At 47.7% G+C, this 24,358-nt stretch overlaps 1 protein-coding gene across 1 annotated transcript in view; it reads left to right on the plus strand.

Annotated features, from left to right (window-relative positions):
• The window catches only part of ARSG (arylsulfatase G), a 76,965-nt gene that overhangs the window by 511 nt on the left and 52,096 nt on the right, over window positions 1–24,358 (plus strand). Inside the window, exon 2 of the mRNA XM_074319762.2 lies at window positions 17–330. Within this exon, the coding sequence (XP_074175863.2) occupies window positions 17–330 (314 nt within the window). The remainder of the gene's footprint in view (window positions 1–16; window positions 331–24,358) is intronic.

Genomic DNA, 24,358 nt, shown 5'->3' on the forward strand with positions numbered 1-24,358 from the left:
GGGCGCCCGCCCGCAGCGCCCCGCCCCGGCCCCCCACCTACTCCCGCGCCTGGGGCACCCCGGCCGCACCCTCCCCCCACCCCCCACCTCTGCCTTCTGCGCTGGGGCAGTGCGTTCTGCTGCCCGCGCCCTGGCCCCGCGTCGCTGCCTCTCTCTGATCCTATACCGGCTGCAGCCGGTCTCCGCCGGCCTCGGGGGCGCGCCGCCGCCGACCATGTGCTGCGAGCGAAGCGGAGGAGGGGGCCGGCCTGGAGCGCGCGCGCCGGCCCACGTGGACCGGGTCCGCACCGGGCGCGCGCCCGTCCGGAGGCAGTCTGCGGGTCACCGAAGGTAACGGAGTCGCAGTCCGGCTCTGGGCCGCCCCCGCCGACGCCGCCGGGGTCCCGGGCGCTCTGCCTGTATGCCCTCCCCACCTCGCACCCGTGCGCGGCTCCGCGCCGGCTGGACCAGGGCCCGGCAATTTGCTGTACTGCAAGTGGGGAGCGCGGGCATGCTCGGGGCCGTCTGAACCCTTTCTCCGAGCACTCCAGGTTGGGCGCTCGGGGTCCCCCGGCAGTGTCCCTTTCCGCAGACCCCCTCTGTGCCCATTGCCGCCGGTGCCCTGAGGATTTGGGGCTGTTGGGTGAGGGACGCCCGGGATGGTCCCACGTAGCGCTCACGGCTGCAGCGGCTCCTCTGGCAGAACAGGTTCCTTCCAGTTTGGGTGTGAGCGGCGCGCGCGGCGCCGCGGTCCCCGAGTTCCTCCTCCAGCGCCCACTTCCCCCATTTTCGTTAACTCCCGCGCCCTCACAGTTCCCCTTCCGGGAGGGGGGTGAGTGTGTGCCGCAGTGGCCCCAGGGAACAGGCGGCCCGGTTGCTACTGGTGTCCTCCTTTCCCCCCTTTTCTGCGGCAGCATCCGCGTTGAGCGAAGTAATGTGAGCAGCCGGGCTGAGTCAGCATCCCCGGCCGGGGGCGCGCGCGCACCGTCCTCCTAGGAGCCGCGGGACCGCGAGGTCCACACAGGTGCACCGTTCCTGCCCCGCGGGGAGCCCCGGATAGCACAGGGACCCGAAAGTTTAGGGAGTACCTGACCCTCATCCCAAAGTCCTCTACCCCGAAGTCACTGAACTCAGCAGATGATGCACGGGCAGCCTCAGTTAGGAACCGTCCTGGGGACAGGGCAGTGTGTCGGCTCCTAGGCGTTTCGAAGCCCGCAGGGGTGCAGACTGGGCTTCCTGGTCTCCACCTCAGATCCTCAGGACTCGTTTGGGACCTACACGGAGGCAAAGGGCTTATTGTCAGCATCCCCCTGCTGACTTTGGCACCAGCTGCTCCCTTCACTGGGGTTCTGAGATTGTGGTTCTGATGCCAAACTCCAGAGAGCCTAATCTGGGAGTGCGCGCACAGAGGGTCACCACCAGGAGGAGTGGGCGATCTGAATTTTGATAAAAATCCCACGTTGCTGCCTGGTTTCCCTCATGATTTGGGTTAAACGCCTGTCTGAGCTGTTACCAAGCTCCGAGGGGGTTAGGTGGGGGCAGGGCTGCTGGTGTAAAGTACTCTGTTAGGGCCAGTACTGTACAGCCAGGGGCCACTGATTAGCTTTGCAGCCTTGTGGGAGTAACTTCTTAGAGCACCAACTTCCAAATCGGTAAAATGGGGACAACGGTGGCACTCCCAGAACTGAAAGGTTTAATTTATGATGCCTGTCAAGTTCAGATCAAAGTGACTGGAATATGGCAAGCGCTCAGTGCCCATTAGTTCTTATTGTTATCATTTATGGCTGAACAAGTCCGATGACACTCCCACACACACCCAGCAAGCGATCCTATTTCCAAGTTGTTCTTCGAAGAATCCACAGGTAATGGTTTTTGGAAACTGACTGTAATCACTGAAATGAAAACTACTAAAACGGGACGGACTGTAGGTGTAATCTTTGGTATTTAGGATCTTACAGGGCATTGGGACCTGTCAGTGCACTCACTGTGGAAATGTCATATTTAATATGACACAGCATTCGCTGTATTCAGTTTCGCTTAGCAACCTCGGGGTGCAGCCCAGCATTTACAACTGGCTGACTCTAAGCAAGTCACAAGAGGTCTCGGTGCTTTAGCTTCAGGATTTTAAAAATTAAAGAAATAATAGCCAGAAGCTTCAGTGGTGAACAAATGACAGGAAAGTCACTTCTGAGGATTTGACCAAGTGAAACAACTGGCATTGTTACTATTATTCTTACTAACATTAATTTTACTTAATTTTTACATGTTTGCTTTGTTCCCAACACTTCATTAAGTGCCTTACATGTGACCTCATTTAACCCCATCATCAGACTTAGGCAGCTGACACTCATTCTCGTTTTATAGATGAGAACAGCTGAGGCACAGCACTGGCGGGAATTGCCCCAGGTTTCACAACACTTACAGGCACGCACTGGCCCACTGTGCAGGTAGAGCTCATCCATAGATGACATTTGCCTCCTGTGTTTGGGTAACAGAGAGGTGGCTGGAAACCCACCTCAGCCCAGCCTTGCCAGCCACAAACCAGTGACTTTTGCCCATCCTGCTGGAGAGGCTGCTTTCATCTTATTCCCGCAATCCTAGTGGGACCAGGCATGAAAACCCCTGCTTTTTTCACTCCTCTAGGGAAAGCAAAGAGGAAAAAAACACTGCATTACCATGGTAATCAACCCCCCCTCCAAAAAGAAAAACAAGCAAACAAAAAAACCAGAAAAACCCACCGGAAAACAAAAAAAGCTACATGAACTCTGTTTAGTTCTAAATTTGAACAAAAGAACCTTTGGAGTCTGGAGTATAGGAACCAGAAAAATCATGAGATTAAGTGAAGGGTTCACCTCCCCTCTTAGCCTCTTCTGTTGTGTCTGTCACAACCCAAGTGGTATAGAGCCCCTTGGCCCTTCGCTTACAGTGGACAAGGCTGTAATGATGCCCTTCAAAAGTCCCTCAGCATCTTCTGGGGAAGTAAATTGGCTCTGAGAGCCATCCCCACTGCTCTCTTTTCCAGCCATCTTCTTTAGAGTCATTTGCATGAGAACAGATTCCTTTGTGCAAAGTTGGCCTGCCTGTTCTCTGTCAACATTTATAGTCCTTCTTGTCTTCATGTTGGGTTGCTAGGCAGATATGACCCTGGCTTGCAAATAAGCTCACTGCATTTACCAGCCTGTGAGAACTTCAACTTGGGCTAAGTAGATGGAAAGGAATCTCGTCCGGAGCTCCTAGAGGAGCAAGCCTGCTTTTCAAGGCTGGGTCTTGAGAGCAGCCAGTGACTCGGAGGAGGATTTGAGGGGGCCCCTGTGAGAGGCCTTGATTTTCCAGAACACCATTTCTCTCCTAAACCTGATTGCCTGAGGACCCATTGTGGTGCAGGCCTCGTTCTCCATTAGTATTGCATAGTTGGCCTTCCTCTTAACCAGAGGAATGCACTAGGGTACCCTGCTCCAGCTGTAAATGTCTCTGGGGGAATATTGAAATATTATGTCAGGGAAATTGCCTCTTCAAGTCAATGCAAACCATCCCTCCATCCATCTTGTTAAAGATGAATTTCCAGTAAAATAATGCTTACTAATAATTTGTCAAAATTTATAATACGAGTTGTTTTATTATGTTATCACTCAGTAATGTGATAGTAACAGTCCAGAAGGGTTTTGTTTTCTTAATACTTGGAGTAAAGTATAAAATATTAAATTTCAATTTGTACACAATCGCTGTGTATTTCAGAGAAATAGGATAAGGTAATTCAATGCTTTCGAACATAAAAGTATATTATGTTGAGATAGGATGGAAATACAGTTTTGAAAAAAAGAAAAATGATAAAATTTCCAAAGTAATGGGAAATATGCTCATGTAATTTCTAAATGAATGATGGTGGTTTTCTAATTGCTCTGGTGTTTATATTTTACACTGGGCACATTTAAAAGAGTGGTTTAATAATTTTATTATAAAAGTAATGTTTACAAATGACAGTCGAAATGGTATCTTTTACAGGTATTTAAAGTTACGATGAAACGTTGAAGATAACTGAAAACTGAGGGCGGTGTAGACCGAATGTTTGTGCCCCTGTCACCACCTCCCAAGTTCATAGGTTGAAGCCCCACCCCCAATACGATAGTATTTGGAAATGAGGCCTTTGGGAGGAGTTTGGGTAAGACTAGGTCAAGAGGTTGGGGGTTCTTATGATGAGATTGATGTCTTCATAAGATGAAGAAGAGAGAAATCTCTCTCTGAGAACACAGGAGGAACTGCCATGTGAGGATATAGCGAATAGGCAGCCATCTGCCAGCCAGGAGGAGAGGCCAGAAAACCTGACCATGCTGGCACCCTGATTTCAGACATCCAGTCTCCAGAGCTGGGAGATGATACATTTTTGTTATTTAAGCCACCCAGTCTATGGTATTTTGTTATGGCAGCTTGAGCTGACTAATACAGAGGGCGTTTATTGTATTCCCAAATTCTGTGGGAGGACATCCAAGCAAAAAACCTTGCAGGCCACTGAGTATAGTCCACGTTACTATGAGGGCAAGAAAGATGTGCTCCCTGCCCTCATGGATAACTTCTCCCTGGGGAAAGAAGCCCAAGAGTCACTGTAGTGGACCGTGCAAAGCTGGGTATATAATTGAGAGGTACGATATGAGATGCTATAAATGTAAGATACACGTGAGGACAGGCTCTGGAGCCTGACCTTGAATCCCAGTTCTGCCTTCACTAGCTGTGTCACCTTGGGCAGATTAGTTAACCTCTCTTTACCTCAGTCTGCTCATTCATGAAAGGGGGATGATGAGAATACTTTCTGCATAGGGTTGTGGTGGGGATGCTTAGCGCTGGGTGGCTGGTTGAATTAATGTGTGTAGGGGTTTAGCAGCTTAGCACTGTGCTTGCCTCTCCGTGAGGAACTGTTGGCTGGGAGATTGAGGAGGATGGAGATAAGTGAAGCCTAGAACAGGCAGGAAAGACCTTACAAGGACTGGCAAGGGGGAAGAGTGAGGGTGAAAGCATGAGACGAAGGCAGGAGGTGAGAGAGAGCGCGCTGGACTTGGGGATGGTAGGGGATGTGGAGATGTGATTTCCATCACGCCTGCCTACCATTCGGCACAGTGCTAGTGACGTGTCATTAGGTGGGTCTCACTCACTCTGGAGTAAGTTTTCTTTGATTTCAACGGTGATGTTTGTTTCCAGACTTCTCAGTCTTCAGAGTTTGTTGCGCCTATAGTTTTGGTATCCTCTCACTACTTAAAAAGAAGAAAAAAAATCATTGCCTGGAGAAGGCACCTATAAGCTATCCCAAGCCTGCTGCAGAAGTCCTAAAAACAAAACAAAACAAAATCAAAATTCTCAGAACAAGTGATTTAAATCACATTGCTCTCAGAATAAATGCACGTCGTATTAAACTTTTATGACACAGTTGTGGGTCATGAAACCTAACTGGAAATATTGGAAAGTGCTGTGTTATGGGACCACTGGGTTTTGACCCAGTGAGATCAGGCTTTCTTTGGAAAATTGTTGGTGTTGCCCCACCCGTCATGTTCCTCAAGGCCCCAGGAATAAAAACCTGCTCTCCTGCTATGTTTCTTGCCTGAAGGGAGATGCTGGCTTTCCTCATCTTGTCTAAACACGCACAGCCTGCCCTGCTGTTCCCTGGAACAGTACACAGTGTGAAGCATCTCTTTTAACCCTTTTGGCACAGTATACTTTCGAATTTCCAGATGGCTAGGGAGGTGATGCAGAGAAGTTAGGAGAGAGCTTCAGGACAGTGTTAATGGATGGGAGACCAGGAGGGACCCTGCCCCGTCAGGGTCGGTGGAGAGTTGTGGTCTCCTTAGATGAGTCTGAATGCTTAGGAAGGGGACATGGTAGGACTGGGTACAGAAAGCGTTCATCCTTCCACCCCACACCCCTTGCTCCTCTATCCACGCAGCGTCTGCTCATCGCAGCCCACTCATGAGGACGTAGTCATCTCCCAGGCCACAAAACCACACCCCAGAGGATGTGGTCCCACCTCTCAAAGTGTTGACTGTCTAGTTCAGAAGACAGGACACATGTGTGATTCTTACCCAAAGCGGCCTTTCAACAAGTGCACTTTTGCAAGTTGAGAATCTCAGAAAATGGGGAACTTTGAAGGTCATCTGAGGTTTGGGAAGTGATGAGAGGAAGCTGGGCTTTCAGGGTGGGGTAGGGCGGGCTTGGCCATACTTGTTCATGTGAGATGCCCTCATTCGGCAAGTATTGATTGAACACCCTCTGTGCTAGCTACCAGGATTCTTCAGTGCATAAAACAGACAGACATCCTTGCTCTTAAGGAATTTACATCTTAGGGTTGCGGACTTTTCTTGCTGGAGCATCTCGCCCTGTGTCACGGACACATAGTTTTTTTGGATGTTTCTGATATGAAAACGTATTTTCTACTTTCAGTTTACATCAGCAAGAGATTTCCTTCACACCCACTCTACATCTCGACTTGACATCATATTGTTATATTGTCCAAAACCAGATTTGCTGGTAGGCAGTGTACTCCAAGGACCATGCCAGCTGTCACCAGAGTCTGCCCAGGCAGAGAGACCTGGCTCAGGTTTTCCCCAAATGTCACAGACAGCCGTGGGATTGTGTCACAGGGAGCTATAGTTTAGAGCTTAGGAAATGCAAGCCAGAAGGACCCTTCACTTTCCTTTTGACGTGGTGACCATGGTGTTTGTAGCTTCTACCAGAACCTAACAGCAGAGCACGCTGACAAAGACTCAGCCCGTAGCTGCAGGGAGTCTGGATTTCACCAATCATTTTGCTTCATATGTAATAATGCTTTGGGCTTGCACAGTACTTTGTGAAAATGCTCTCATATTTGCTATCATTTCACCCTGAAAACAATCGAGAGTTGGGATAATAGCAGCCAACATTTCTGAGCGCTTACTGAGAGCAGACACTTGTGTTGAATTATATCATTCTCATGTTGTGTTTGGGGTGGAGGAAGTTTGCTTTGGCTTTGTTTTTCGGGTGAGTGGGGAAACTGAGGCATAGAGCAATTTAGTAACTTATCCAAGGTCATACAACCAGCGAGCAACTATGAATCCTGGACACACATTCTTCTGGAAGCAGGCCAACACATCCCAAAAATCAGTTCCCCAAAAGGCAAATTTTCCAAGTAATTGTTTCACTGGACTGAGCATCCCCCCCCCCCCAACTTTTCATCTTACCCTTGGTAAGACCAAGGGCTTTGGCCCTTGCCTCAGCCTCAGAGGTTCTCAGATGAAACCTTAGCTGGAATCTGTCTTAGTCAGCTGGGGCTGCCATAGTAAAACGCCATAGACTGTCTGAAACAACAGATGTTTATTTCTCATAGTTCTGGAGGCTGCAAAGTGTAAATCAAAGTGCTGGCTGGTTGGAGTCCTCGTGAGCCCTCTTCCTGGCTTGCAGATTTTCACTGTGTCCTCCAACGTTGGAAAGAGAGCGCCAGCTCTGTCCTATCTGCATGTAAGGGCACTAATTGCATCATGAGGGCCCAACCCTCGTGCCCTCCTCCCACCCTAATTACCTTGCAAGGGCCCCATCTCAAATACCATCACTTTGGGTGTTAGGGATTAATTTATGAATTTGGGGAGCACACACTCATTCAGTCACAACAGAATTTAACATAGTCCATTGTAGAAGTGGAACAGATCTGGGGAAAGGATAAACCTGCAAAACTAGAAAAGACAGTACGTAGTATTTGAGAGAAAGTTCCCTGTGCTCATGAAAATGTAAACTTTGCCATGTGAACCCACTAATCGGTGTTCATATGACAGAGAAAGATACGATGTATGAGGTGGGCCTGCCAAAAAAAAAAAATCAAACCTGAGTCTGATCTTACCTGTAGATCTACAACTTAGTTTACAGGGAGAATAGAGGCCTGGTGAATATTTTAAATGACACCATGGGGTACAATCAGCCAGGTCCAAAATTTGAGAAATTTTACAGGACAAACAAGTGTATTTATTTACTAATGTATTATATAGGGAAGAGAGAAGAGGAATTTATAAATGAAAAGAGATGAGACACATGAACCAAATGCAATGTGTGGTAGACTTTGGATCCTCATTAGAGCAAACCAACTGTACAGTAACCATTGGTGAGACGATGAAGGACAATTAGACACTGGTTGGATTTTTGAAGATATTAAAAATTAATTTTTAAAAGGGGCTATTAGTAGAGTTGTGGTCTCTGTTTTATTTTATTGTTTTTTTTTGTTTTTGTTTTTTTTACTTTTCAAGGTTATTAATTACTCATACAAAGAACATCAGGAAGCATAATAGATAATGCTTTTGATTGGTTTTTAGCAGAATGTAGTAAAAGAATCCTTATTTTTTGAGAACCATATAGACTTGTTTATGGATGAAATTACATGCTATCTGAGGTTTGCTTCAAAATAATCCAATATATGTGGAGGATAAGGGAGAGAGAAGTGGGAGAGCAGACAGACAAAACAACCAGGCTGGCGGTGTGTTTGTTGATAATTGTTGAATCTAGATGTTGCGTAGGTACGTATGAGTTTCAGCTCTCGTATAGTTGACAACTTCCGTGATAAAATGTTTCACAAATAATAAGTAAACATGGCTTTGTAAAAAGCTCTTAAAAATTTGGCAAGCAGGCTTTTAGGAAGTGGATTTCAGGTAATTGACCTTGAGCCCTTTCCTCTTGACCAGAACCCTCATGAGTTTTCTTCTCAAGTGGAGGATAGAATTTTAGAGAAAGGATGTGATTCACACCCCAGCTACTCTTTCTGTTTTTCTGACCTGATTTCAAGGACCCAGATATAATTTCTGCCGGGCAACTGGGTTTTTAGATGCATGGCGTGATGCCACCTCTGCTCTCCCAAATTGGCTCCTGCCACATGGCTTCCTTCTGTGACAGTCCCAACAGGTGGTTCCAGCATAAAGCCAGGCAGGATGTCATATGCTGCCTGTAGATGAGTTTCCTGGCATCCTTGGGTTCTCTGAAGTGATATTCCCAACAACAGGGTTTGGCTTGAGGTCTCAGCCTAAAAAACACAACAAAACAAAACAACAGCGTTTTAATTATCTAAGTGGAAGTGCTCTCCTGGCCTGGATGGAGGCATTCTGTCAACAATTTTCTTTGCTCCAGTGATAAGATCAGTAAGTACTGGGGCTGTAAGGTGGAACACGATGACAGGCAACACTGCTGTGTGGTATATTTGAAAGTTTCTAAGAGAGTAGGTCCTGAAAGTTCTCATCACAATGTCAAAAACAGTTTCCTTTTTAGAAACATTGTGTCTTTATGAAATGATGGATGTTAACTAAACTTACTGTGGTAGTCATTTCATGTATATGTAAGTCATTATCTGTGTCCTTCATCTCGTATAGTGCTGTGTGTCCATTATATGTCAGTAAACCTGAAAGAAAAAATATACGTAACAGGAAAAAAAGATGTTCTTTGCATTTTCTGTTGACCTAAGACTGAGTTCCTCTCCAGATACACTTAAGAAAGCAATCTTGCAGGGTTGGGCCAGCCCCAAACGGACATGTTAGGGTCTAGAGGCCACTGATTATACATAGGTATTAAATCACCTCAAACACTGTTTGTCCTGGCTGCCATGGTGAGTGCTTGGATTAGGGTGAGGCAAAATTTAAGTAGGAGCTCACTGTCAGGGTCATTGGAGGGCACGGAGTGCCACATCCTTCAGTGTTCTGCCCTGGGCACTGGGCCTGCCTCACCCTGGCGCTGCCTCTCACCTGGATGAGGCCATGGACTCCTTACTTCTCCGCATCTTTTCTCACATGTCCTGTTGCAACACATTTGCTGCTTCCCAGCAGAGTGCCAATGGGTCTGTTAGGATGCAGTCAGAACTTGCTGCTCTGGCTGAAATCCTCCGCCCACCTCCCCGCCCGCTCAGTGAGTCTATCTTCCTCCTGACTCCCTCTACTACTTGCCCTTCCACATGCCACTGTTTCCACAGGGGTTTCTTCTTTGTTGTCCCTCATAGGTGCCAGCCCTTTGCGCTTGCTGGCTTCTCTGCCTAGCATACATATCTGACATAACTTCCCACAGCCTCATAGCTTTCTCCTTTCTCTCCCACAGATCCTTCTAGAAAAGATCACCTCAGTGAGGTTGTCCCTGACCTCCCTCTTTCACTTTGCACCTGCTCGCCTCCGTGCTCCTGACCCCCTTCCTGCTTTGATTTTCTCTCTGGCACATTCATTTTACTCATTTCATTTCCTCCCCCTACGGGAAAGTTAAGTGGCATGAGGGCAGCGGGCTTTGTGTTTCATTCCCTGCTGTATGCACAGCACCTAGGTCAAGACTTATCACTTAGTCGACATTTGCTGGATGGATGACAACGCATAGGAGACTCCCTTCAGACTGCACACGGGCAGTGTGCAGGCGAGGTGCCCCAGGCCCCTTCTGGCCGCCCTACCCCGCCCCGTGACGCCTGGCCCAGCAGGCACTCCAACCAGGTCCTGCTATGTGCGTAAAACAACAGTGCTGTGTACCCAGAGACCACACTCCCCCAGCGCCTTTGTCCTTTTTGGCCTCAGCTCATCAGAAGCTTTGTCTCTGGAAAACCAACAAGAGCCCTCTGCCAGAAAGGTCGGCTGGACCTTCTTGTTATTTCAGCTGTTTTCAAGGCTCTCTTGCAGGCTCTCACAGGCTGCTTGGCCGCAGGGAGGTCCCCGGGGAGCCGTGGTCAGGTGACGGACTTCCCGCTCTGGTATTCAGGCACTGCAAAGCACATCTTCAGGTGGTCTCATCTCATTCGCGTCTCAGCCCTTCTGGCCGACAGCCTGCCTGTTGGTCATGTCACGTCTTAGGAGTGCCATTATCCATAAGGCAGCTGGGGACCTGAGGGGAGTCAGTCCTGCTTTAAAAGGGGGTCGTAGCGAAGGACACGAATCATTGCAAAGCTGATCAGCAACTCAGGTTCACTCTGCTGCTGGCTGAGGAGACCGGAGACAAGGGTAGTTGTTCCTACTTGTGTTCATCAAGGATGTGTCCCCGTCCCTTCTGCTGGGATGGAACAGATGGGCCTTCCTTGTGGAGTTTGCTGCGTCTGGCCCAGGGGAAAGAGGAGTGAAAGCTTTATTTGCCAAAGGCTCTCCCTTTCTTCCTCAGTCCACAGGAGTGCTCCTTGCCCGTGTCCACTTTCTCTTCTGATGGGGGTGGTGGTGGTGGTGATGGTGGTGGTGGTGGTGATGATGGTGATGGTGATGATGGGTAAAGAAAAGATTGGAAAGTAACCTCAGATAAGGAACTGAGCTCAAAGTCTCAGCTTGGGTAAATACTTGGTATGGTCATTCTCAACAATGAAATGCTCGGTCTCTCCGACTCCATCTCTCCATCTCATGCAAGTCTGTGTGGTTCCCAAGGCCTGATAGCTCCTGCTTTAGACATGCTAATCAGAGAAATTGCTCCGTGCTTGGGTTTTTATAGACCAGCCCATCCCTTATCATAAAAGAAGCCTGAAGTCTGTACTTTCTTAAGATGGATTTGAGGAACTACTACTGGGATTCCCGTCTTCTCAGTTGGTGCCTTCTTGAGCCATAAACGTTTCCTTACTCCAAACTCTGACTTTTTGAGTTTTGACATTTCAAATCATGGGACACATGGATTCTGGGCTGGTAACAGGATCTTTTAAATATCCTCCCACCCCAGTTTTACCGAGGTGTAATCATCAAATAAAAATTGTATTTATTTATGGTGTGCAATGTAATGCTTTGATTATAACATAGTTACTACAGTGAAGCTAATTAACACATTCATCACCTCACGTTCTACTGTTTATATTTTTTGTGGTGAAAACATTTAAGATCTACTCTCTTAGCAAATTTCAAGTATGCAATACAGTACTATGAATTGTAGTCACCATGCCATCTGCACATCAGCTCTCCAGAAGTTATTCATCCTCCATAACTGCAAGCTTGTACCCTTTGACCAGCATCTCCCCATTCCCCCAACCCCCAGCCCCTAACCAGCAAGCACCCCTCTACTCTCTGTTTCTGTGAGTTCGCCTTTTTTAGATTCCATGTGTAAGTGAAATCATGCAGTACTTGTATTTCTGTGCCTGGCTTATTTCACTTAGCGTAATGTCCTCTAGGTTCATCCAGATTGTTGCAAATTAAAGGATTTCCTTCCTTTTTTAAGGCTGAATAATATTCCATTGTTTATATGTATTAGATATATAACACATTATCCATCGATGGACACTTCGGTGATTTTCATATCTTGGTTACTGTGAAAGATGCTGCAGTAAATATGGGGATGTGGATATACCTGCAAGATACTGATTTCATTTCCTTTGGATATGTACGCAGAAGTGGGATTCCTGGATCATATGATCATTCTATTTTTGATTTTTTGAGGAACCTCCATACCGTTTTCCATAATGTCAGCTTAGGTTGTAATCAAAGTTTGTGGGTTGGAGTCCATTCTTAGACTGTCTGATTTGCCTTTTCATTGTAGGTAAATAAATAAATAAATAAATAGGGATAGGATTAAATGCCTCCTTAGAAGTGTAGACGTGGAAGATAAGGCAACGGGTGCACTGGCTAAATTGGCTTATTTCCATTCTATGAAAATGTTAAGTGTTGAATGATTCTCTGTGAAAACCCTCAAAGGAATGTTTTATCGTGGAACTCTTAAGCAAAGCAGCCATGTTCCCACCTTGATTGTAGCTTCTTTCTTAGGTGTTTTTCTTCCCCCCTCATGTCTTTCATGTTGGGTCATTCTGAAATGGGTTACTGACCAAGAATGAGGCTGCTCTAGTGTTCCAAGCTGTGTAGCTTTAAGAAGAAAAGCCTCCTGTGATTGTTGCTCATGGTCAGAAGCCAGTGAAATGAGGCTAGGAGTCGACCAGCGGGCCCACAAGTGTTAGGCGGCTTCCCTGTGCAAGGGCTTTTTCTTCTAGAAAGGGAGCAGTCTTTGCGGCCTCAAGGTCAACAAATACCAGTTGCATCTAATTGAGTTTGAGGTAATTTTCCTTTTGGAAAACGGAAAAATGTACATGTCTGATCAATTGATTCACGGGCCTCCAGATGCATGAATGTTTACTTGCACTTCCTTTTTTTGTTTAAGTATGTGTCTGCCCATCCTTCTGAGTTTATCTGGGACTCCCAGAGTTTACATATCTCCAACCACCCCCATCCATTGGGGTTGGCCACTGGGTTGGCATTGTCAGCTGTGCATTCCTTCCAAGGCAGGGAACACAACTGGAAATAGTATCTGTCATAGCCCAGCCCTAGTAGCATCTTTATACAGAGGGTGCCAAAAAAATGTATACACATTTTAAGAAAGGAAAAAACTGTATTAAAACTGTAAACCTCACTATACATCGATAACAAAAGATGAATACAAGTCATGTGTGCACATTTTTTTGGCACTGTCCCGATATATTACAACTTGGTTCTCCTTTAATCTCCTCCAGAGGTTGGGTGTTCAACTGAAGTTTTTATTTGGTCCAGAGTTCCAAGGCTTTCCTTACTAACCGTGTCAATTTAGGGCTTTTAAGTGAACAAGGGGTCATATGGTTTTATTTTATGGTTCCCATTTGCATCTTGGAGTTGAAAGCATAACCTTGAGCTCCTGTCCTTCAAAGCTAAACCTGATTTGTGTTTGTCCACTGAAGCGGAATCATCTCCAGTTACCTTAGTTTTCTTCTAGGACCAGAATCAGGATTTTTCTTTTCTAAGCATCTTGTTAAGGTCAAAGTGCGATCTAAAGAATAGCAGTATAGTCCTCACCTGGGAGCTTGTTAGAAATACAGATCCTGGGCCCCAGCCTTACCTACTGAACCTACAATCGGATAAAATCCCCAGATGATTTGTATGCACATCCAAGTGTGAGAAGCACTGGTTGAGCATGTCTTTAGAGTGTTTTTTTTTAAAATTAAAAGTTACATTGTAATTACATTGTAAAGGGACCCATTTCCATGAAAATTAAAAAAAACATTTTTTTTTTCTGACATTTTATATTTCAAAGATACAGCAAAATTGAAAGAACTCCCATGGAATCTCCACCTGGATTCTACCATGAATTTATTTTTTTACATTTTCCTTTTTCCAAAATTAATTTCTATCAAGAGTTTTATATAGAAATGTTAGTTTACAGCATGACTGTTAGAAAGAGTCATTTCTTGGTAATCAGGGTCTCACCCTTTCTCCTACAGTCCTTAGTAGGTTTGATAAGGTCACCATTAGTTTGGGAATTGTGAATCAGAGAAGCCTGGTGGGTGGGAGTCGGGGAGCCCTGGGATCTGGCAGAGTTGGGTGCTGGGCTTTGGCCCCCCCCCCCCCCCCCCATCCAGCCACCAGGCCTCAGCGTTCTCAGGCATACAGTGAGTGGGTTGACAGAGGTCATCTCTGATGTTGCTCCGTGATTACAGGTCCATTGCAAATATTATCATCCTCACTGTTTCTCAGGTGGAGAAACTGATGAACCAGTTAAGTATTCGAATAAGAAGAAAAACATCTGTTGTCATGGAAAAGTGATTGTTTCCTAAGCTACTGAGTAAAACACAGCTGCACTGGCAATTTTCACTCTGTTTCCTTGTCAATTTTTGTTCTTTTAGGAAACCTTTGAGAAACATGAAGCCCTCAGCCACCTGGAACTCAGAAACTCACTGGGGACTGACTGTGGCTTCTAGGACGGCCAGGTGTTCTGCAGATGTGAGCTTTTATCCTGCACTCACTCACCAGCTGGAGTCCCAAACAGATGCAAGGCTTGGGCTCTAACATCCCTGAGCACAGAAGAGTCACTCTCTAAGTGGCCAAAGGGCAGTTGTTGACACTGACGTCTGATTCTGTGCACAGCCCGCCATCTTACGGAGCAGCAGTGGGGAAAGCCAACTTTGGGGTTGCAAGTTTCCTGACTCTCTTGAATTAGGATTCCAGATGGGGGCCTCATTTCTGCAGCTCCCACCTCCTCTTTGATTCACTGCCACCTCCTGCAACACCAGTGTCTTCTGCAACCCTCCAGTATCCAGGGATCCCCTGCATTGAAAGGAACAGAGGGGAGCTCTTAGAGACGTCTCTGGTGGTAGCCCGCCGTCATTCCAGACAGTTGGACCCCCCTCTTACCACCATGGCCTTGCTTTATCTAAAAGTGTTACTGGTGGGGGTGAGTTTCTTGGGATGTCTTTATCCTCTTGTGGATTTTTGCTTCAGTGGGGAAACAAGAGGCCAGAAACCGAATTTTGTGATCATTTTGGCAGATGACATGGGGTGGGGTGACCTGGGAGCAAATTGGGCAGAAACAAAGGACACTGCCAACCTTGACAAGATGGCTGCCGAAGGAATGAGGTGAGTCTTGAGGATGCCACACCAGCTTCTCTTTGGAAGTGTTACCCTGCCCCTTTGGGGGGAGGGGGCAGCATAAAGCATTTCAAGAGCAGTTGATAGGTCCATGTTGATTTAATTATGTGATACATTCATTTGGTTTGAAGCCAGTACAGCCTCATGGAGAAATCCATCCATCCACCCATCTCTCCATCTGATAACGGTTAAAGAGTCTGTGTGTCTTAGGAATGGGAATACAGAGGTGACCAAGATAAGAGTCCTTGCCCTCGAGGTACTTACTGTCTGGTAGTGGAGACATGTTAAATGGAAAGTAAGGATTGCGATCTAGTATGTGAACCAGCAGGAGGAATTTATGGAGTTCCTGGGGCGGGTGTTGAACCCACACTGGGGGTTGAAGGGAGAAGGTGACCTTTGAGTAAGTGAGAGGCACGAAGGAAGAGGGCTTATTTGAGAGCAGATCAGACTTACTGGTGCGTTTCGGCACACTTACCCCCACGGGGACTACAAATGTCCGTGAATGGCTGGAAGTGTTCATACATGTGTTTGTTCAAATGCCTGGTCCTCCTCCCCACTTCGGTAGAGAACAAGTGTCAGCTTTCAGCCCGTGGGGTTTCCTTCTCGGGCTGACATTGATGCTGTCTGCTCTGGGTTGATTTCTCCATCCGCTGAGTGGGGTCTCTCCAGCTCGCCCCGTAGGGTGACGCTGGGGCCCCTCCACAGCGCTTCAGCCACTTGCGTCCCGGAGCCGGGAGCTGTCCCCTGAGATATGGACCCCTGGGGTCCCTGCATGTGGTCTCACCTACTCCAGTCCATCCTCCTCACCTCACCCAAGGTGAACTTTCTAGAAATACTCCTGTGTTTCCAGTCCTGCAGAGGTACTTTGTGGCCCTAAGGCTAAAATCCAAACTCGGAACAGCAGCTTACAAGCCCAGCCCGTGCGCCACACTGGTCTCTGCACGGCCCCTTCTGGCTTGCATCTGGCCTCAGTGTCACCTTCCTTTTTGGGGGCCAGACCTATGTGACTAGTTCTTCCTAGTGCACTTTCCACTTCCTCTGTTGAATTAGTGTCTACTCAACATTTGGGTTCCAATTCCACATGAGGTGTTCGGGAAAGTGCTTGGATGCCTCAGGTGTGCTCTGCCATTACCCTGTTGCTCACCACGGTGCTTGTGGAATCACGTGACCACCCGTGTCGGGTTGAATGGTGTCTTCCCCAAATTCATGTCCACCTGGAACCTCAGAACGTGACCTTATTTGACAAGAGGGTGTTAGCAAAGTAATGCGTTCAAGATTTTGACGACATCGTTTGATTTAAGGTGGGTCATAAGTCCAATGACTAGTGTCCTTATAAGAAGGGGAGAGGACGCAGAGACACACACAGAGAACTGATGGGAAGATGGAGGCAGAGATTGGAGGGAGGCGTCTACAAGCCAAGAACGCCAAGAACTGCTGGTGGCCACAGGAAGCTGGGAGAATGGCAGTGAACAGATTCTCCCTCTGAGCTTCCAGAAGGAACCAATCCTGTAGACATCTGGATTTCAGACTTCTTGCCTCCTGGACTCTGAGAGAATAAATTTGTGTCTTTTTAAGTCACCCAATTTGTGATAATTTGCTGTGAAGGCCACAGGAAGTTCATACACCTCGATTCTATCTCTGGGCTTGAGGAAGAGAAATGACTTCTCTATTCTCCTTTGTATTACTAGCCTGTAGCACACAGTACTTTTCACATAGTAGGCAGTTCGTAAATATTTCTTCATCAAGAAATGTGCTTTAGGAGTTCAAGGTGCTCCGAAAATGTAACCCCCCAAATTCTGCATGTAGGAATTTTTTCTGAGACAAGAGTTAGTCTGTACCATTTACCAGATCTTCAAAGGGAAATGGGTTGCTAAATGCTTAAGAACTTCTGCTTTTAGTGTGGCGTGGGTTAGTGGGGAAATAACTGGCCCACTATTTAAACTGACATTTGGGAGGCCTGGACATTCTTCTTACGAGCTGTCCCCACCTGCCTGCTCTCGTCCTGAGCAGGAGGGGCCTCTCAGGGTCATGTACAAACACAGTTTGGTGGGCGCTCCTATTTTTTTTTGTACCATTGATGAAAATATTTTCTCCATCTGAGCCTCGTGACGGGGCCAGGCAGACAGCCGTCTGGCCTGAGGTCCACAGCTTTGCACTTTGTGCTTTGTTGACAGGAAGGCGGGCTTCCTGTGAGGCCGTGGATTAATTCATCCCTGGCTTCTCCCCCTGCCTCCTCATGGCCAGTGGGGAACCATGACTTTCAGACAAGAACTCTTATTGCCAAACAGGGTCTAAGGGTGACTTGAGAAAGTATCTTTTCTATTGCCTTCTTTAAAATTAGTGTATTAGTTTCCTAGGGTTGACACAACAAACTACTGCAAACTGGACAGCTTAAAGCAACACAAATTTATTTTCTCACAGTTCCAAAGGGTACAAGTCCTAAATCAAGGTGTCGGCAGGGTTGGTTCCTTCGGGAAGCTCTGAGGGAGAATCTGTTCCCTGCATCTCCCCCAGCTTCTGGTGGTTGTAGGCAATCCTTGGCCTCCTTGGTTTGTAGACACATCTCTCAAGTCTCCCTCTGTTGTTACAAAATTCTCCCGGCGTGTGAGCGTCTAAACTCTCTATAAGGACCCAGTCATTGGATTGAAGACCCATCCTAATCCCGTATGACCTCATTTCAACTTGATGACCTCTGCGAAGACCTTATTTCCAGGTAAGGTCACACTCACAGGTTCTGGATTGATGTGAAATTGGGGGTGGGGGAGGGACACTAAACCCAGTCTAATTAGCTGTACTACATATAATTCAGTCTTCAAAGCAGCCAACATTTATGGGGCCCCTGCTGCATTACAGACAGTTGAGAGCAGAGGTAAAGATGGCCTCTGGTGCTTAAAACAATGCCTACCACATGGTAGGTCCTCAAAAAATATTTGTTCACGTATTCAGATTCCTGGATAGAACCTGAGCGGGCATAGGTGAGTTAACCACAGCATGGGGTCTGGAGCCAGGCTCCCCATGTCTGTCACTAGCTCTGTGACACTGGGCTCATATGCCAAACTTTGCTGGGCCTCAGTTTGCTCATCTCTAAAATGGAACAATCATGGCACCTGCCTCATAGGGTCGTTTTGTGGAGGAAATGAGTTAAGTTATGTAAGGCAGGAGAAGAGTCCGTGGCACATATTGGTGCTTGGTAGGTGTTAGCTCTTACTGTCCCCTATAACAGTCTGCTGCCCTGCTGTCGCCTGTGTCCCTCTCCCCTGGATGGAGGGTCATGCTTATTTCCTCAGCTTATGTTCCAGCAGCACCTTGTGTGTCTGTGCCCTGACCCCCATCCTTCTCCAAGCTGGTCTGTAGAACTTGGCTTACATTTGTAGGTTTAAAAATGATATGCTAATCAGCAGAAAATCGAAACATTGGGATAAATGAAAATGCCAGGGACTTAGTAATCAAGTACATTGCAAGCAATTAGACAACTGGCATGACGAGATAGGCTAGAGGAATGAATTGCTCACGCTTTAAGGTGAAGGACAGATGCATTTTGTTGGCATCTCTTCCAGCTCTTCCAACAGTCTGAAAAATAATTACATCTTTAATTCATTACGAGAACCCAGTGAATAATCTTGCTAATGCAACAGTGGTTTGGTTCTTGTCGGCCGCACATTTAGGGAAGGCCAATGCTGTGGCACCTGTGATGAAAAACTACGTTTCTTGAAAAGTCTCAGCTTAAGAAGTTACTTGCGTCCGTCTCCTGGCTGGGTGAGTGCATTCAGGACGTCCAAACCGGGGTCTGAGCACCTGGGCAGTCACGACCTGCAGGTGTCCTGGCGGGAGAAGGGGGACCCAGGAGAGTAAGAGAGGAGGGTCCTGGCAGCAAAGCTCAGATCGCTCACTTAAATTATCTGCCAGGCTGGCTCAGAAGTACGTTGACTACATTGTAAATATATTTACATAGTTGAATTGACTTATAATATGTTAGCTTTGCACCCTGAATTCTCCCTTCCTGCTTCTCCCCTTCTCTGTCAGCAATTTAATTCTGAGTCAAGTGAATGGTATTGCTGAGAGTTATAGGCAGTGGCTTAGCTAGAAATCAAAGATGAATCAGTATTCACCACTGGAAGGTCAGAGGCTCTCGGGCTTGCGGCTGTTTCTAAAAAAGGCCCCACCGAGGAATGCATTGAGCTGTCAGTTGAGACACCTAGTTTGATTTCTGTGCTCAGTGTTGGCTTTTGCCAGAATTCATCCATCCTGTTACCTTTCAGGACCCTCTCGGCCATCCTGCCGCCTTTGGGGTTTTGCTATAACATAAAGGAAGATGAGACCAGGCTGGTACATAGAGCTACAGGGGATCATAATGAGGTCTGAGGTCGGGTGGCCACCACTGAGCTAGGGCAGAAAGAACTTTCCGAAGGAGACTTCTATTAGCAAGGGAAAGTGTCTTCCTCACTGTGCAATTCCCTTCCACTTTTATCCACCCCACCCCAGAGGAGTTCAGATTCAGGGTTGAGGACCTCATTAGGGAGATAGCCTCTCCTATAACCTTCATCATTAACTCGGCGATGTTTGCTTTGGGAGGTCCCATCCTGTCTTTTCCTTGTAGCTCTCGGCATCATGGGACAGGCAGTTTTACACCTTTGTCCCTGGATAAGTAGGTCAAACAGACATAAAAATCGTGTGATGCCCGCCTGCCAACTGGAGCAAGGTGAAGCCTTACACGGTAGCGCGGGTTTTAACCTCATGGCCCTGTGTAATAGACGGGGACATGCAAGAACACGCTGATCTCGATGGCAGCTAATCTTAGAGAAAAGGAACTGAAATATTAACCAGTGAGGCCTTGCTGCCAGCTTGCTTCACAACTGCAAGTTCAAAATAGCCTGTCCAGTGGCTGTCATTCTTTCCCCTTTTAAACCTCCCAGCGACTGTCATTCAGCAATGAATCTCTACAGGGCCTTACAGCCTGGTGGTGAATAAAGACCAGAAAACCAGCATTTAGAATGCAGAAAGGTGACGTGCTGTCAGAGCAGGAACTCCTAGCATCTGTCCCATCGTTGGTAACCTGAGAGTTGACGTCCTGGGGGTGGAGTTAGCATGCATTCCATATACATCGGTTGTCGTCAAGAGTGAGAAAGGTCCGTGCTGGGCTTCTCACGGACCTTGTGGGCGATACAGCGCCCGCCGTGTGAAAATCATGTTAAGGATCGTGCTGTGGGACTGTCGGAAAAGAAAGAACATTTCTTCAGAGGGAAACCAAGAGGTACTCAATAAAGCGTATCTGTTAGGACCCGAGTGCTGAGACTTTAAAGATGAGTAGGAATTAGACAGATGAAGGGGGAGGAAAGAGCGTTGTCGGCAGAGGTAAAAGCACGAGTAAAGAGCCAGAGCGTAAAGGTACCCATTCACTCAACAAATATTCACAGAGGCTCTCCAGGTACTGTCCTAGGTGCTGGGAATATATCTGTGAGCCAAACAGTGAAAAGCCCTGGCTCTCCTGGGGCTGGCTTGCATTCTAGTGCTTGAGTATGGCTGGGACAGGGAGCGTGAGACCTGACTGATGGACGAGCAGCTGGTGAAGGGCCTGGTGTGCATGCTCGAGTGTTTGGACTCGATCCTGAAGGCAGGGGACTTCTGAAGTCACCGACTGGCGTTGGAGATGAATTGCTCCCGCTTACTGGGGGTGGCCCATACTGGTGGCTGGAGGGAAGGGGACAGGCATATGCCAGGCACCTCAGGGTGGCGTGGCTCAGGGTTGTGGCAACGGGGAGAAGAGTCCCGTCCAGGAGGCCCCGAGATGCCTCTGTGTGCATCTTGTTATGTGCGGTCCTTCCTTGAGCGTGAATGTGCACATATCCACAAGGAGAATGTGAAGCGGAAACGGGAAATTGCCAAGGATCATACCAAGTACAGCTGCCAGGAATCTGCTTTCTTTTTTAAAAAAAGATCAAGAGTGTGAGTAGACGTGTGGATGAATTAATGAACGAGTAAACAAAACACACCAATGTCACTATTTGCTGTCATACTCGCTTGTCATTTAAAAAGGGCCTGCGTGTTGGCTATCTCAGTGTTCCCACTTCACAACCTCCTCAAGGATAACTCGGCTGTCTAACGGACGGTTTAGCAGAAGGCAGCATGGAGGCTGCCCTGAACTGCTTTGTCTAAGTCATACTTCAGCATTTTTCCAGTTCTCACCTCCCACCCCTATCCCTCTACCCACAAAGGCCACAGCAAATGACTTTTAAAACCTATGTCCACCTCCAAGCCTTTAAATTATGAATGGAGCAAAGGTAGTTTTTACTCTGGTCACACAGCAATTTAGAGAGTTGCCACGGAATACATCATATATTTTAAATTCCTTATAAATGAAGGAGAGACACGCTTCACATTGCAATGTTAACGTAGCTCCAGGACTCTCGTGGCAGCGTTTCCAGTGCTAACGTCCCCTGATTCTAATACATGTAATTTATGCAATGGCAAGTGGCTTTGGTTTCCGTCTGGCTGTGCCTTAATTTGAGTTGATTTTCCCGTTAACAGGCTGCTGTAATGTCTGGCTCTGTGTTTCCAGCTTTGCTTTACAATGTATTTTCAGACTTTAATTAGGACCCCTGTTGGTGAACTGGCCTGAGCCTGCCCAGATAGATTTGGAGAAAAACAAAAGAAGCTTTCCAAATAGCAAGAACATTTTATTACTTATTAATTAGTCCCTGCCAAATGGAGACAGAGGTGGGAGAGGGGAAAAGGTGACATGAGGTCAGTTCATTGGGCTGAGTGGGGTGGTGTTGGTTCTTTTCATTTTTTGAGGGGCGTACAGTCGGGGTTCTCCAAAGACTTGGAAATAAAGGAAGTAAGATTGTTTCTGAGAACTAAACTATGAACTTTATCGCACAGCGGGGAAGGAATTGAGCCGTGAAAACATCAGCTTAAGTGGTTATGTGGAAAGTGGACTAACGTGTTTTTTCCAATCAAACGACACGGGTCTCTCTCTTTCCAGTATTGTTCATCCACCAGATTTTGTTGGAGCAGCTCCATCCCATCAAGGCGCCCTGCGTGGGGCTTGCCTTGCAAGTCTCAGCCTCGTCCTCATAGAACCTACAGTCTGGGAACCTACAGTCTGGGAAAGAACTGGAAGCCACATCTTGCTGTAGAAAGGTGCTATAGCGGTTTGTTCCCAAGGGGATGGCGTTAGCATGGCCAAGAAGAGACCACACTCAGGACGGTCGTGAAAAGCAGGCAAGCCGGCTTAGCATTCAGGCAGTGTTTGTACTTGGGGCACTGCCCAGGTATATTAGCTTGGGAGGCTGTAACAAATAGAATAGAGTGGTGGCTGAAGCAGTATACATTTGTTTCTCACAGTTGGAGAAACTGGGAAGTTTGGAGGCTGGGAAGTCCAAGGTCAGGGTGAAGGCAGGGTCAGGCTTCGCTGATGGTCCGCTTCCTGGCTGGCAGATGTCTGACCTCTCTGTGTCCTCACCAGAGAGAGAGCTCTGGTCTCCTCTTCTTAGGAGGACGCTAAGCCCATCATGGGGGCTCTACCCACATGACTTCATCTAATCCTAATCACCCCAAAGGCCCCACCTTTGGAAGTGAGGGTTTCAATATATATATTTTGGGGGACACAAACATTTAGCCCGTAGCACCAGGGGAGAAGAAATGGTGGTCCACAGCCTTTGAGCGTCCCAGACTCACTGGCGAAGCTCCATCCCCAGTGGACAAAAGTCTCCAGCTTACTGAAGGGCTTTCTCTTTGATCCATGTGAATGCCCTTAGCATGGATGAACTCCACACTCACCAGGGCAAGCTTCAGATGCTGATTTCCTGTGTAACTTGTAAGAAGGAAGGAAGCGTGTTGACCACAGCGACACCCTGGTCCCTGGAAGTCAGCTGGGAAGTGGACATTCTGCTGTCTCTCGGGCTCACGTGATTGCGTGGCAGGGAGTCAGGCTCGGGGGCTGACACCACCAAGAGTGACCTCCTCAGCCCAAGGCCAGTGAGCGTGGGGCAGGGACCAGGCATCAGCAGCCCCGCCAGAGTCGTGCGGGAGGGCAGGTGGAGAAGGGGTGGAGGCACTCCAGGAAAACAAGAGGACGGCTGTGGCAAGCGCTCTCATGTTGTCAGATGAATGTCCACGTTCAGAAAATGAAAAGGCTGCGAGGAAGTTTCACAGGCTCCATAAGTCAAAGTCAAGATTCATCCTTCTGGGGGATAAGGAAAGACTTGGTGAGGTTTTGAAGGGTAGGTAGGAATTTGGACGGGCGAGGAGAGGGGTGAAGCACTGCGGCCCGGCTGAGGAGCGGCAGAGTTGAGGCCTTGAGCTGGAGAGTTGTGTGGGGCGTGTGAGGGAAGGAGGGACGTGTTCCAGGAACAAGCATCCTGCTGGGCTGAACTTTGGGGCTCTGTAGGGCGATGTATTAGTTTCCTGGCACTGCTGTAACAGGATCACAATCTGAGTGGCTTAAAACAGCAGACATGTATTCTCCCACAGGTCTGGAGGCTAGAAGTTAAAAGAAATCAAGGTGTTGGCAGAGCCACGCTCCCTCTGAAGCTCTAGGGGTAGTTCCTTCCTTGCCTCTTCCACTTCTGGTAGCCCCAGGCCTTCCTTAGCCTGCAGCAGTATGACTCCAATCCTTGCCTGTTGTCACATGGCCACGTTCTCTGTGTCTCTGTGTCTGCATAAGACATTCTCCTCTCTGTCTTGTCTTATAAGGACACTGGCTATATTGCATTAAGGATTCACCCTACACCAGTATCACTGCATCTTAACTAATTACACGTGCAATGACTCCATTTCTAAATAAGGTCACATTCTGAGGTATGGGGTTTGGGACTTCAGCATACCCTTCTGGGGGACACAATTCAACCCATAGCAAGCAGCAGTGGCTCAGAAGGCTGAAGAGGGAGGAGGAGCCAGAGCATGGCGGGTCATGGCGGCCAAACAGAAGGAAGTCACTGGAAACCTGGGCTCGGGATGGCGTGACCCACCAGTGTGCTGGCGTGGGTTGGAGAGAGTGAGCCTGGCGTCTCCGCGGAAGGTCACTGAAGTGATTCAGGTGAGGGACAATGACCACCTTGCTCCTGCTGGCAGCACTG

This window comes from Rhinolophus sinicus, chromosome 12 (assembly GCF_057876585.1).
Source record: "Rhinolophus sinicus isolate RSI-liver-muscle chromosome 12, RSI-T2T, whole genome shotgun sequence".
Lineage (NCBI taxonomy): Eukaryota > Metazoa > Chordata > Mammalia > Chiroptera > Rhinolophidae > Rhinolophus > Rhinolophus sinicus.